Here is a 15884-nt window from a genome sequence, read left to right as displayed (position 1 = left end):
ATAGTGACTGAATGATGGGATCTGGCATATTAGGGGGGCAGAGAGGTAACAGCACCTAATGTTCATCTATAGTAAGGCCTCACCTAGCTTTTATCATTTATGATAATGGTATGGGGATTTCTGTACTCTGGATGCAGCAATCTTGTCTGTACCGTCTATAGATGTATCTATTATAGGCAACGTGGGTAGGTGACACGGGAACTGTATTTTGGGAAGTTAGTGTAATATGTGATGAGGGGGAGAATTGCTGGTATAGTCTTGCTTGCAAAATCAGGGCGTGAAGCATTGCAATATGAGTTGCACTGAAATGATAGTTCCATAGATGAGATTACAGTAGCATAGTTGCCAACAATTGAAATTATTTTCTGGGGACATTTTAGCGTTGACAACAAGGGGTGTGGCTTGTCATTACATATCCCAGTATCAGGTCCCCAGTATATTACACACCCCAGTGTCAGGTCCTCAATATATTACACACCCCAGAGCAGCATACAGGCTGTGGCCCAGAGATGGCACACTACTGACTGACTGTATATACTGGTAGTTTGTGCATCTGGTAGTTGATGCAGCTGCATCCCATATCATTATACTACTACCCCCATTATCCTCCTGCCCTTCCATCATCATACTACTACAACCACTTCATCATTATACTACTATCCCCTTATCCCACTGTCCCTCCATCATCATACTACTACCCCCTTCATCTGTAATTAGGCCAAACTGAGGGGCATTCTTTGTGTTCTCTTCTTCAGATTTAGAGAAAAACCTGCTGAGATGCTTAAAAAAGCTGAATGACTTTCTGAATTCACCACTGCCTGATGAGATCGATGCCTATTCCACAGAGGAGATCGCCACCTCCAGCAGGAAGTTCCTGGATGGGAATGAATTCACACTAGCAGATTGTAACCTGTTACCCAAACTCCACATAATAAAGGTTTGTTCTATAGCAGATAATACATGTATTTTCAGCTGACGTCTGATTGGCTGCTATTGATTATATGATATTCTCTTTCCATCATTGCACCTCCATTTAACAGACTGTTCCAGAAATAAGGGGTCACAACAATGCTTTATAAAGGGATAATATTATGTCCCTGTCCCTAGAGTCCATCTTCATATGATGCAGGTTATTACTTCCCCCAGGACATAAAGTAGAAACATATTATTTTCCTCCTGTATTGCTGGCAACCTTTGACACAATTAAAGAAGTACTCTGGAGAATTAAATTGTTTTGAGATCAACTGGCGTTAGAAAGTTATACAGATTTGTAAATCTCCAGTCTTCCAGTACTTATCAACTGCTATATGACCTGCAGGAAGTGGTGTATTCTTTCCAGTCTGACACAGTGCTCTCTGCTGCCACCTCTGTCTGTGTCAGGAACTGTCCAGAGCTGTAGAAAATCTTCATAGAAAACCTCTCCTGTTAAGGATAGTTTGAGAAGCAGGAGGAGATATATTTGGTAACTGGTGTCAGGGCTTTTATTGATGTCTTTGTTGTGGGAGCAACTCCCATGAAAGACAAAGCAGACGGCACTGCTCAATCCTTAGGCACTATACAGACTGTGACGGTCAGAACCAACGGTATTCACCTCTTGTGTTGCTCAATCCATGGAAACCAGCCATATATAGAGAACTAAAGGAGAATAGATGGATGGCACTCACCAGGTGATAGCTTGTATAGAAATCGGCTTTATTTAGGCATGTGAGGAGCGGGGAAGACTGGAATCGGGTGACCGCAGTGTCACGGCAGACACCGCTTTGTCAGACCCACCTGCTTTCTCTGCCTACCTGCCTAGGGCACCAAAACTGCTTGTCCTGGCATTCGGCATAGAATAACTGAAGACTTCATGTAAAAGGCCCTCCAAGTATATTTATTTTAAAGTGTTAACAGCTGGGTTGGTTTAAGGCGCCAATACAATATCCTAGTCATGGCAAATTTGTTTATTGGACATGGGAGCCCGTAGTTGCCCATAGCAACCAATCACAGCTCATCTTTCATATCTTAATGAGCTCTGGTAAAGTTGAGCTGCGGTTAATTGCTATGGGCAACCATGGGCCACTCTCTCCAACAAACACATTTGACAGGATGATAAATCCGGGCCAGGGCTGTATCATGAATTTGTCCTGTGGCAGAATAAACCTAACAATAGAAAATGCCCTTACAGGGCAAAAAGAATGGTGCCTTCCGTTTATTGTACTTTCTATAAACTCTTAGCATTATGGTGGAAGTGACAGGTAATAACCCGTAAACTGTTATTTTTTTTTTATTTTTTTTTTTTAGGTTGTTTGCAAAAAATTCCGGAATTTTGAAATCCCGGCAGAAATGACCGGAGTCTGGAGATATCTCAGAAACGCATACACCAGGGATGAATTCACCAACACATGTCCGGCTGACTATGAAATCGAATTTGCGTACTACGGTGTTGCCAAACAAATGAATGTATAAGAGAAGGTTGTTGATTTCTGAAAATGTTCCATATGCAGTATTTGTGGTTCGAAAGGAGTCATTTGTCAAAATCAGGAGTCAATTTACCAAATTTACTAGAAATTTTTTTAGTCAAAGAGAGAGAGGCGTTTTTATTTCATTGTGTTCTGCACATAGTGGGGCGGCCATTTTGTAAGCTGCAATTTTGCTGTTAAACAAAGAAAAAAATCCATAGTAAGACTAGATAGCTGTTGTCTTTGTCTTTACCATTATACTTTCTCCAGGTTGTCACCGAGTTTTTCCCCAAACTGTTAGGGTGGGTTCATACTACGTAATTCTTGCGGACAATGTCCGCGGAATTCCGTTGTGTGTCACTTCTTTGGGCGGATAGCGGAATACGCCGGCCCATAGAATGGTGTCTATGGAGCAGGCAGAAAGGCGCACGGCCGTGCGCGTGGACAGCCGACGGAATTCCACTGAGTTTATCCGCGAGAATTCCGTAGTCTGAACCCACCCTTACACTGAATCTGTAAGGGCAACATAGAAGATTCCATCGAGAGATTGGGGAACGTAGGGTGAGAACTCTCGAAGATGTTACAGGAACCATATAGAGCTTTCCGGGAAACACAACTAATACCCATTGTCCTTTTTATCACCTCAAAGAGGTTAATCCAGTGGAAAATTTCTTACTTACAAGAGCCAAATTATAAAAGATAAGACTTAGTGACTTGCCGCCCAGAACCTGAATGTGCCAATAAGTGCATCTGAGCCATAGAGAGAATTTGTATGATTTAATTCTTTCGCAGATCTCATCTTGTTGTTTAGATGAAAAATGTGTATCTTCTTCTGTTGTGGTCTCAGCTACATATAGAGCTGAACTGGAAAAGTGAAAAACACCCTGAACAAATTAAAAAGCCAGCTTTTAATGCTGCAGTCATAATATATGATCAACTAACAAAGGGGCTTTCTTACTTTTAGGATATTGTATAGAAGAGGGTAGGAAGAGCTTGTGTCCTGGGTGCTTGGTGTCAGTAGGGCACCAAAAAGCCACTCTACTTTGGTATGGGTATATAGATATAGGGCTAAGGCAGTAAGGTGGAGCATTGACCCATGTAAGGGTGCACTAAGCAGTGCTTCTGAACATGCCATAAATATTTCCCATTTGGGACCCCCACTGCGTCGTCCCTGGCACAGAGCAAAGAACAGAGATATCTACACGTGGTCAGTCTCCACTTTACTTTATAAGAAGTACAAAAACATCCACGTCATCTCAGCCTTACATTCCTAGTAATGTCTACTTTTAACTAATAAATCTTGTGAAAAGGCTTTTGGCCCCCTGGAGGTGGAACCACTGTAATCTGCCCCTGTATTTATTCCTCATAGGCGGTCTCTAAGGCTCCTCCTTTCCCAGGCCACCAGCAAGGGAAGGGGCACATTCTCCTCTATAATACTACCAACAGGCCACCTTTTTCTTGATTTTTCCTATAGTGGCCCTCCAATTGGTATGTTCCTGCAACAACGGGTTATCAGGACTTCCTAAAACAGTAGATTTTCCCTAATAAATTGTGTTTTATTTTAGCAGGGTTACTTGACTTAATTTCCAGAATCATGTGATGTTTTGTCCACTTTTTCGGGGGCCCTCTTTCTCCTGCTATATTGTGCTGCTTCTAAGCCTTTGAGTTGATCTTGTCAATTGATGCAATTCAAGGTTGTTCTTTGTATCTCATAAGTAATATATAAAGAAAACTGTTTAGTGACATATGTTTCTGAAAACCTACATGTACACACATATTTGTATTAAAATCTATACTGTTACATGCAGGTTTGTGTATTTTTCATTTGTTTTATTTAAGATCACATGCAGAACCAAGTATGTATTCTGCAGAAAACCGTGCCTCTCAAAGCTCATGGATTGTTCAGCTAGCTTTGGTCATGATAGTACAAATGACTTAAAGGGGTAGTTTAACAACAACAACAAAATCTTTCAAATCAACTGGTGCCAGAAATTTACAGAGATTTATAATTTACTCCTATTAAAAGTTGATAAAAAAAATCTCAAGTCTTCCAGTACTTATCAGCTGTATGTCCTGCAGGAAGTAGAATTCTTTCCCCTCTGGAGAGCAGGAGTTTTTCTGTGGGAATTCGCTCCTGCTCTGGACAGTTCCTGACATGGACTGAGGTGGCAGCAGAGAGCACTGTGTCAGACTATAAAGAATACACCACTGCCTGCAGGACATACAGCAGCTGATAAAAGACTTGAAATTTTTTAATACAAGTAAAATACAAATCTCTGGCACTTTCAGCCACCAGTTGATTTAGAAAAAAGAAATAAATTCTGAACTACCCCTTTAATCCCAAAAAGTCCCTTAAAGGTGACATGTGCTTTCTCCTAACATGTCTGTATTGATAATTCTATTCCGCAAGTCTGCTGAATCTGCAACCTTTGCACAGTTCCCTGTCATTCTCTGTGATAAAGTTCTAAATGCCTCCTGCCACCACTAGGGGGAGTATAGGAGCTTACTGAATACATTGTTCTCTTAAATCTGCACCATTCTTTTCCCCAGGCTGTATCATATATTCTGGCACTTGAAGTACCTGAAGATGGATTCCTGGTCCCTTCCAGGGTATATGTGGCTGCCAGAGATGGTCTGGAAGTTGGGAACAGTCAAAGCATAACAGTTACATAAATAATGAATGTAGCCTCTGGGTCCATGTCATTTGTGCAACTCTTATTAAAGTCAATGGGAGTTATGGGAATTCTATAACTCCTTCGCTTTGGCTGTTTTGGTTTCTAGACCACCTCTGGAACTCCATGCTTGTGACTCCAGTCATTAAACAGACAGCTGTATGATTGCTTTCATCTTACAACCTTTACTACATAGCCATAAATGATAAAACATTGACTTTGTCAGTAAAAAGTATTTGCCCCCTTATTGAGTACAATGAAAGGTTGTCAATAACCATAGGTCTATCCCAGAAAATATTCTTACAAATAATAGATGTTGCTGTAAATATTATTTCTGGGTGATCATTTAGATGTAACAATTTTTGAATTTGCTTAAAATTTTTTTAACAATTGTCCAGGGCCGTCTTTATTTTGCTTCTTGTCCTGGCTCCCACCTTGGCAGCAGCACCACCCAAGATCTTCATCTCACTTATTTTTTTATTTTTTTTTACTCAGGTGTCTGCTGACAGGTATATGAAGTCATGTGACAACAAGGCTCCACCCAGGGTAGGAGGGTTTTGTAAGGAGTCAACTAGAAGTGATGCATCATGGGACATAAAAATAAAAAAAGTTACATTTTATGCATTTCCATCTTTGGCATTCTGCATGCAGATTGCAATGTAACATTATAGAAGTTTTGCTTTAACTCGTCCTATTATAGCGATTATGGTGGCTTTTGCTGTATCCTCCTCAAATAAAAAAAAATATATATTTTGGTTCAATTGTTGATGGGTGTAAAAGGAAAAAATGCATTTCTGCTATTTGGGGAGTTTATGTTTTAGGGTAGCTTCATACATATAGTATCGCAGCAGATTTCTGAGAGTTTCGCAGGGAAATCCGCGGCAGAACTCTGGATTTTCACGCCTACTTAACCCAGTAGCTGCCGGGCTTTAGCAAGCTAATCTGCGTCTTCGGCTCCGGGTCCCGGATTTCTGGCTTCCAGATCACTGACGATCCGCTCAGCCAATCAGTGCACTGTCCCACCGCAACCACTGAAGCGGTGTGTGGGCTTATGCACTTTGATCAAAATGTCAGTAGTATATAGTGCTGAGAAGCAAAAGGACCAGTGATAAGTATATGGATGTGCTGCCATGTCTGTTTTTCTTCCTAGAGTATTGTTAAGTAGGCAGTGGCTACATTCTCGCAGTGGAATGAAAATCAGCTGCGAGAATCCATGACAGTACATCGTATCGCAGCGGATTTCGCTACTTTGCAGTAAATGTGACACTATCATCATTGTGCAGGTCATTACAATCACAGCGATACCAGATTTATGGTTTTTGTTGTTTGACTAATTAAAAAAAAAAATTACATTTAGGGGGGAAATTACTATATTACATTGCATTTTGACCTCTATAATGTCTTTTTTTCTTTTTTTGTGTGAGAGTTTGTGGTTTGCAGGGCAAGTTGGAGTATTTGATCATCACTTTTTAATTGCTATTTTTTAGGAGGCGAGGCAATACCAAGCATGTTTAATTTTTATGTTTTTATATCATAATTGGGAACAGAGTTTTCTTAATTTGTAAAACTTTTTCATATTTTTTTAACCTGTTATTAATTCTAGCAATAATTTGCACAATACTACTGCATTGCAGTGTACTGTATGTTGACAATACTAGGCCCCTTTTTAGAATCCTGTGTTTGAATAACACGGTTGTCAGATGGCAGAGGGGGGCGCCACCAGCTGTCTAAGCACCTAGATGCTGTATTCACTATTCAACACAGCATGTAAGGGGTTAAATGGCCAGGATCAGTGTTATCTCCAATCCCAGCCACTGCCAGTAAGTGACAACTGTAATACACAGCAGCAGACATCTATACTCCCATATATATATATATATATATATATATATATATATATATATATATCAAATACTGTAAAGAAGTTAAGCATGTTCAGGGATAACCACGTACATATATGTTTTTAAAAGCCAGAGCTCAGTGGGATATTTTCCATATATTCCAGCCAAAGTAGTGTTGATGTGTAGAGGATTTCTCACTCTGGAGGACCCAGCATGCCTTTTGCAAGGAGAGCTCAATGATTTAAAAGGGAACTGTGCACTGCCCAATGTCTCCTGTGGGGGCGCTGCAGGAATCCTGAACACTTACTACCAGGTTTCCCTGCAGATAACTGATTGATGGGGTCAAGACAGCGGGATATCATGTTAATGTTCTGCTTCTGTTACTAATAAAAAGAAGGCTTTTTTTTAAACAACCCCTAAAATGGGGGAGAATCATTTTATACTTTGTTTCACTTTAGTTCACGGTTCCTCAATATATTAAATACTGGAACATAATAAGAACGTTCCTTGTCACTAGTTTCGCTAACATAAGGTTTTCATGGTGAAGGTTTCACTGTGGTTACGATTTCCGTGATGGCGGCACACGGTCGTCTCTGTCACTTGTTCTGAATACAGTATTTCCAGAAACAGGCTGCAAGAGAGGAAAGAGAGAGATACGGTCAGGTGATATGTGACGTCACACAATGCTATCATTGTCTTTGGTCCACTGTCAATACAACATATGACTAGTAATGCCCAGTGATGCCATCTGTGGTAAAGATAGGGGCAAGGTGGTTATAATGTGAATTGGATTTACAGGTTGTAGTTGCGCATGACAAGCGTTTAGGTCAGAGCTGACAAAGTAGTGAGTAACCTGCGACCTACGGCCAGACATCCATCACATTTGAATATTAGATGACTGTTGTGTTGCAAGTTGCAACCACATTAAAGGTCTTGTCTGTGAATCTTAAAAAAATGTATACATTATATACCTGAGAGTGGGTAGAAAATGAAAAAGCAACCAATACTCACCTCTCCCCATAGCTCGCAGCTGCTCAGTCCTGACCGTTACTTCTTTTTTTCTGGTGACATATCGGCTTGGAAATTATATTGACTGAGACGGAACACCACTGTGTTATTGCTGAGACAACGTATTATTAGGGAAAAAGGTAACGGCAAGGATTGAGCAGCATGAGTGTTGGCATCTGAAGGGGGATAGGGAAAAGTGAGTATGAGTAGTAGTTTTTTGTTTTTTCGCTCACCCCCAGACATGTATTTTCTTTTTTACCAACCCCCAGACCTGTATATATTTTGTAAGACAAACCCTTTTACAATGACTAGATGCTAAAAGTAGACACCCCCTTTATTGCAGTCCCATATACACCTCCTTTAGCACCAGAGCAGTCCATCACTCCACATCACACCGAAACACAAAGTCTGTTATTAAACTTTCAAGCAGGTTTTTACCTCGTTTTTTACTTTTCCTGGGTAAATTCGGAGAAATTTTCCTAAAGTGCTTCCCCCTCATGGGGGTATTGTCTGCTAACTCTTCAGTATGATCTATGGACTCTTCAAGATGGAACGAAGGGCTTGGGTGCTCCTCTCGTGCTTCATCCTGTACAATGGAATAAGAACCGTTAAAGAGGAACTCTGTGAAAATATTATGAATTTAATTTTTTTTTTTGTAGTGGATGGATATGGATAAGACTGTATGATATCTCAATATCATCAATAAAACATACTTGTATGGATAGATATATAGATATGTTAGATGCTTATAGATTTATATTGAGCTCTGTAAACCTGCATGTGGTGAGCTCCCCCCAGTGGTGGCCATTGTTGAGCAAACTCCCATCGCGATTCAATGGCAGTGTCACTTTCTCTATGGTGACTACATCATTGTCTCCAAGTAGTAAACCGTCATGAGGTGTGGATTAAACCCCATGGACCTGGTTTCCAGGAACTATTACAAAAAGGATCAATCTATGGAGGACAAGGTCCATCTGTGGATTCTACACATGAACCATTCAATTCTATGTCAAATGTGTTATACTTCATTTGCCCTGTGGTGGTGCTGTTACTGTAGAGAAACTAAGCACTCACAGGGAAACCCTTTATTTCTGCATATTTTCAGCGGACCTTCTAGTCAAAATACATCTAGAGAATTTTTAGCCAAAACCCAAAACTACTCTTAGGATAGTAGAAGATGTAGCAGAAGCCCCTTACTATTAACAAAATGGCGGTTTCAGGGCACTCTAAAGGCCCTATTAGACAAAGCAATTATCGGACATATTTGATTGATTATAGGCCATTATGGTGGCTTGGTGTAATAGCTAGGGTTAAAAGACAACGATCAGCTAAAATGCAAGATGTCGGCTGATCCTTGTCTTTCAACATGTTCAAAAAATTCTTCAAATATAACAACGGTTTGCTGTCCGTCGCTCCGTAACGGCCGATAGTTGGCCAAATATGGCCGATAATCGCTTGGTGTAATAGGGCCTTAATGACTAGAGCGATGACCATAATTTTTGACCACCAATATGGCTTCACTTTTGGTACCAGATAGCACATAGGGGCCATGCATATTATAGGGTGGGAGGAGCATGCATCTCGTGTCACTCACCAATCTGTTCTTTTTGCCAAATAATTTGTTAGCTGAAATGAAACACACAAACAATCCATACATTAAAACTGTGAAACCATCCAAAGCGGCTACAGACTGAAAGTATATTGTGACATTGACAATCATGGTTCATGTGGAGGTGGAAGTCCTGAGGCCTGAGTGTATCTGGTGAGTTAACCCCTATAAGCAATGGGCAGCTGGAATTGGGTGTCAAAAAAAAGTGCATGGGAGCAGTGACTCTCTTTTGCATTTTACCTGGGTGCCATGAGGAGAGCTGGTAAAGTCACATGTGTACCAAATACATATATTGTAAATTAGGACAAATTAGCTGTTTTTAGTAAAGTAACATTTCTGTACTGTTTTTCTTCCCCATGAATGTGATCATTCCTTGATTTCCCTTCTCAACTGAGACCCTGCTGTTACCATGCACCAGTAACACATACTTTCCCATGATCCCCCTTTCTTACAGGCTCAGTGGAGACCAACTGCCAATACTTCCTGGAGATTGCAGTTGAACAGGACATGCCTGACCACTTTAGTGGGTCATAATGAATAGAAACAGGTTATCAAAACAATGCAGGTATATGGAGAATTAGTAAGTCTATATCTCTCATACAGGACATTATCAGAAATGTTTGTACACGTGAAATATGTTTAATTTCACATAATGCATCAGGTCCAGACTTAACGACACAACCCCTCTAAGCTCTAGACCCTCTGTGAAAACTGAAGCAGCCATCCTTACTATACCAGTCCTTTTCTGTATCTGCCTGTGTAGGGGAAACACTCATACAGGACCTGATATACAACCTGGGACAATAAAAGCTGGATAGGTCCCTTTCATTGTCCCCGTTGTTTGCATTTTGGAGATAACTTAGTTGTCCTTCTCAGGACTCTCTATCTACAAACACTCACATTCCTCTTATTTACTGATTCAGTATCCAGGCAATAAGGCATCTAGATCAATGCAAGGTGACTATCCCAGGCATCCACATGCAGTTCTGGGCAGACAGCTGTTCACCTATAACTCACCCATAGACATTAGACTTCTGCATTTGGGGTGGTGTGTGAGTGTGTGTGTGTGTGGGTGGGGGTCGGTCAAAAATAGTATTTGGATCTAATGCATATGGTGGCCACCAAACTGTCACACATCTGGTCCTGGAGGAAAGTTTTCTAGCCAGAAAAGTGAGGTGTCTGTAAAATAAATGTGTATGTAAAGTACATGTGTATATATATGTATGGTGTGTAGCATGTGTATGTAAGGTACATGTGTATATGTATGTATGGTGTGTAGCATGTGTATGTAAGGTACATGTGTATATGTATGTATAGTGTATAGCATGTGTATGTAAGGTACATGTGTATATGTATGTATGGTGTGTAGCATGTGTATGTAAGGTACATGTGTATATGTATGTATAGTGTATAGCATGTGTATGTAAGGTACATGTGTATATGTATGTATGGTGTGTAGCATGTGTATGTAAGGTACATGTGTATATGTATGTATAGTGTATAGCATGTGTATGTAAGGTACATGTGTATATGTATGTATGGTGTGTAGCATGTGTATGTAAGGTACATGTACATGTATATGTATGGTGTATAGCATGTGTATGTAAGGTACATGTGTATATGTATGTATAGTGTGTAGCATGTGTATGTAAGGTACATGTACATGTACATGTATGGTGTATAGCATGTGTATGTAAAGTACATGTGTATATGTATGTATGGTGTGTAGCATGTGTATGTAAGGTACATGTGTATATGTATGGTGTGTGGCATGTGTATGTAAGGTACATGTGTATATATATGTATGGTGTGTAGCATGTGTATGTAAGGTACATGTGTATATGTATGGTGTGTGGGTGTGTGGCATGTGTATGTAAGGTACATGTGTATATGTATGTATGGTGTGTAGTATGTGTATGTAAGGTACATGTGTATATGTATGTATAGTGTATAGCATGTGTATGTAAGGTACATGTGTATATGTATGTATAGTGTGTAGCATGTGTATGTAAGGTACATGTACATGTATATGTATGGTGTATAGCATGTGTATGTAAGGTACATGTGTATATGTATATTTGGTGTGTTTGTACAGAAGTGTGAAGATTTATGTGATTATCTGTTATGTGTGGAGATAGCAGGTGTATGTACCATGGTTGTCTGTGTGTACATGTATATATGAGTGTTTGTATGATGTCCATTTTTGATTGTATTTATTGTATGTCAGTACCCGATATGCATGGTGTGTAGTATGCAAATGTATGATGGTTATATACATGTACACGCATGGGTATGGAGATATGCCTGTGAATATGCCTGTTATGTGTGCATAGTTAAAAAATCTTTACATTTACCTTTTATTCCAGTGATTTTTGCTGCAAACCTGGAACTGGCAATTTTTTCAGCTTTCTCCAATAAAGCCAGAAATGCCACAATGCCGTCTTTATTCTCTGCGGTGAGATGCTCTTGTGTCTCTTCAGTTTCTTCTAAGAAATAAGAAGATGGCATGAATGTAAAGAATAGTGAAATGACATAAGCACAAACAACTAGTGGCAGCTATATGTGTGATGCTATAACAGGTGACAGGTAAATGTGTGATGCTATACCAGGTGACAGGTATATGTGTAATGCTATAACAGGGGACAGGTATATGTGTGATGCTATACCAGGTGTCAGGTATATGTGTGATGCCATAACAGGTGTAAGGTATATGTGTGATGCTATACCAGGTGTCAGGTATATGTGTGATGCTATACCAGGTGTCAGGTATATGTGTGATGCTATAACAGGGGACAGGTAAAATGTGTGATGCTATAACAGGTGACAGGTATATGTGTGATCAGGGCCGTTTCTACCACCGTGCACTCCGGGCGGCCGCCCGGGGCGCTGACAGGGAGGAGGGCGAAGTAACCCGGACTGACATCTGATCGCCGCCCCCCGGCACATCTGATTGCCACGGCGGCGCCCCAAGACACATCTAATCGCCCCCTCCCCCCCGGCACATCTGATTGCCACGGCGGCGCCCCAAGACACATCTAATCGCCCTCTCCCCCCCCCGGCACATCTGATCGCCGCCCTCGGCTGACAGCGCTGATGTGCCGCGGGGGGTTGCTGTCGGTCGGTACTGGTGCTGTCAGGTGAAGTTACTGGCCTCCTGGGCCAGTCCCAGCCTCCATGCTCGGCTACATCCCCCGCCCACTGTGACGTGCCTACATTTCCTCCACACGTTCCCTCTCACATCCCCAGCGCTGGCCTTATTTCTCAAACGCCGCCCTCATGTTCCCAGGGCCCCCTCCTCTCCCCAGCGCCGACCCCGCCCCTGAATTCTTGTTCCCGACGGCCGCCATTTGCTGATTCCCGCCTGGCCTGTAGTGAGGAGCAGAGAGAGGCAGCATAGGAGCAGCAGGTAGTAAAAATGAGTATAAATGAAAAAAAATGTAATGTAAGCTTTAAGTGTGGAAGCTGGGCCCCTAGGATTAAACAAATTAGATTTTAATGGAAAATTGTGAACTACACCTCCCAGCATGCCCTGACACTGTCAGTTATAAACCTTCAGGAACTGCTGGGAGTGGTAGTTCTCCCAACAAAATGAAAATAAAAAAAGGATTTTGTAGGGAGAACTATAACTCCCAGCAGTTACTGAAGGTATATAGCTTTCAGGGCATGCTAGGAGTTGTAGTTCACAATCTATGGCAGGGGTGCTCGACAACTTTTAGTGAGGAGCCACTTACCGGGGTCTATTGTCAGGTGAAGGTCCGAGCTGATCATCAGTAGGAAACGTGTTGCGTTCCCCCAGTAGTATAAAGCCCCCCTGTTGCTCCCCCAATAGTATATAGACCCCTGGGCGCTCCCCCAGTAGTATAAAGCCCCCCTGTTGCTCCCCCAGTAGTATATAGACCCCTGGGCGCTCCCCCAGTAGTATAAAGCCCCCCTGTTGCTCCCCAGTAGTATATAGCCCCCCTGTTGCTCCCCCAGTAGTATAAAGCCCTCCTGTTGCTCCCCCAGTAGTATATAGACCCCTGGGCGCTCCCCCAGTAGTATAAAGCCCCCCTGTTGCTCCCCCAGTAGTATAAAGCCCCACTGTTGCTCTTCCAGTAGTATATAGACCCCTGGGCGCTCCCCCAGTAGTATAAAGCCCCCCCTGTTGCTCCCCCAGTAGTATAAAGCCCCACTGTTGCTCTTCCAGTAGTATATAGACCCCTGGGCGCTCCCCCAGTAGTATAACGCCCCCCTGTTGCTCCCCCAGTAGTATAAAGCCCCCCTGTTGCTCCCCCAGTAGTATATAGACCCCTGGGCTCTCCCCCAGTAGTATAAAGCCCCCTGTTGCTCCCCCAGTAGTATATAGATCCCTTTGGGCTCCCCCAGTAGTATAAAGCCCCCCTGTTGCTCCCCCAGTAGTATATAGACCCCTGGGCTCTCCCCCAGTAGTATAAAGCCCCCTGTGTCTCCCCCAGTAGTATAAAGCCCCCTGTTGCTCCCCCAGTAGTATATAGACCCCTGGGCTCTCCCCCAGTAGTATAAAGCCCCCTGTTGCTCCCCCAGTAGTATAAAGCCCCCTGTTGCTCCCCCAGTAGTATATAGACCCCTGGGCTCTCCCCCAGTAGTATATAGAACCCTGTGCGCTCCCCAGTAGTACATAGTCCCCCTGTGTGCTCCTGTATTACTGCTGTTTGGAGCCTGTGTGCTCCTGTATTGTTCATGTTTGAAACCTGTGTGTCAGTATTTATGTTATTTATCATTTATCTTAATGGCACGTTATTTGCCTTTCAGAGTATTATTTGCTAAATTGTATTATTTGGAAATAAAGCCAATTAAAAAAATGTATATATTTATATCTATCCAAACTTTTTTTTTTTTTGGGGGGGGGGGGCGCTTTTTTCACATTCGCCCTGTAGCCAAAATGACCTAAAAACTGCCCTGTGTGTGATGCTATAACAGGTGACAGGTATATGTGTAATGCTATAACAGGTGACAGGTAAGTGTGTGATGCTATACCAGGTGTCAGGTATATGTGTGATGCCATAACAGGTGTAAGGTATATGTGTGATGCTATACCAGGTGTCAGGTATATGTGTGATGCCATAACAGGTGTCAGGTATATGTGTGATGCTATACCAAGTGTCAGGTATATGTGTGATGCTATACCAGGTGACAGCGATATGTGTGATGCTATACCAGGTGTCAGGTATATGTGTGATGCCATAACAGGTGTCAGGTATATGTGTGATGCTATACCAGGTGTCAGGTATATGTGTGATGCTATACCAGGTGTCAGGTATATGTGTGATGCTATAACAGGTGACAGGTATATGTGTGATGCTGTAACAGGTGACAGGTAAATGTGTGATGCTATACCAGGTGACAGGTATATGTGTGATGGTAAAACAGGTGACATGGGTGATACTATAACAAGCGGCAGGTATATGTGTGATGTTATAACAAGGTGACAGGTATATGTGTGATGCTATACCAGGTGACAGGTATATGTGTGATGGTAAAACAGGTGACATGGGTGATACTATAACAAGCGGCAGGTATATGTGTGATGTTATAACAAGGTGACAGGTATATGTGTGATGCTATACCAGGTGACAGGTATATGTGTGATGGTATAACAGGTGACATGGATGATACTATAACAGGTGAAAGGTATATGTGTGATGCTATAACAGGTAGCAGGTATATGTGTGATGTTATAACAGGTGACAGCTATATGTGTGATGTTATAACAGGTGAAAGGTATATGTGTGATGCTATAACAGGTAACAGGTATATGTGTGATGCTACAACTAGTGACAGGTATATGTTTGATGCTATAACAGGTAACAGGTATATGTGTGATGTTATAACAGGTGACAGGTATATGTGTGCTGTTATAACTAGTGACAGGTACTGTATATGTGAGATGCTATAACAGGTGGCAGGTATATGTGTGATGCTATGACAGGTAACAGGTATATGTGTGCTGTTATAACTAGTGACAGGTATATGTGTGATGCTATACCAGGTGATAGGTATATGTGTGATGCTATAACAGGTGACAGGTATGTGTGATGTTATAACAGGTTACAAGTATATGTGTGATGCTATAAGCGGTGGCAGGAATATAGTTATGATGCTATACCTTTTTCTCTCCATCTCCTCCTCCTCCCCCCTCCCTTCTGAGACAGCTGATGTAAGTCCCTCACAGGCTTTATCTGCAACATCCTAGCCTCTTTGTAATGCTGGGAGGGTTCATCTAAGGTAAAGTTGCTAATGAACTCTCTGTAATTCACCATCCCAGCATTACAAAGAAGCTACAATGTTGCAGATA

The 15884-nt window shown here is 41.8% G+C and overlaps 1 protein-coding gene across 2 annotated transcripts in view; it reads left to right on the top strand.

Moving 5' to 3' along the window:
• CLIC6 (chloride intracellular channel 6) overlaps positions 1-4248 on the top strand; it is a 45587-nt gene extending 41339 nt beyond the window's left edge. For both annotated transcript variants that reach the window (XM_069945427.1, XM_069945426.1), the window contains exons 5-6: positions 756-937; positions 2284-4248. In XM_069945427.1, coding sequence (XP_069801528.1) covers positions 756-937; positions 2284-2448 — 347 coding nt within the window. In that variant the 3' untranslated portion in view covers positions 2449-4248. The remainder of the gene's footprint in view (positions 1-755; positions 938-2283) is intronic.
• The last annotated feature ends 11636 nt before the right edge of the window (positions 4249-15884 follow it).

This window comes from Dendropsophus ebraccatus, chromosome 11 (assembly GCF_027789765.1).
Source record: "Dendropsophus ebraccatus isolate aDenEbr1 chromosome 11, aDenEbr1.pat, whole genome shotgun sequence".
Taxonomy (NCBI): domain Eukaryota; kingdom Metazoa; phylum Chordata; class Amphibia; order Anura; family Hylidae; genus Dendropsophus; species Dendropsophus ebraccatus.
This window is presented reverse-complemented; position numbering and strand designations above follow the sequence as displayed.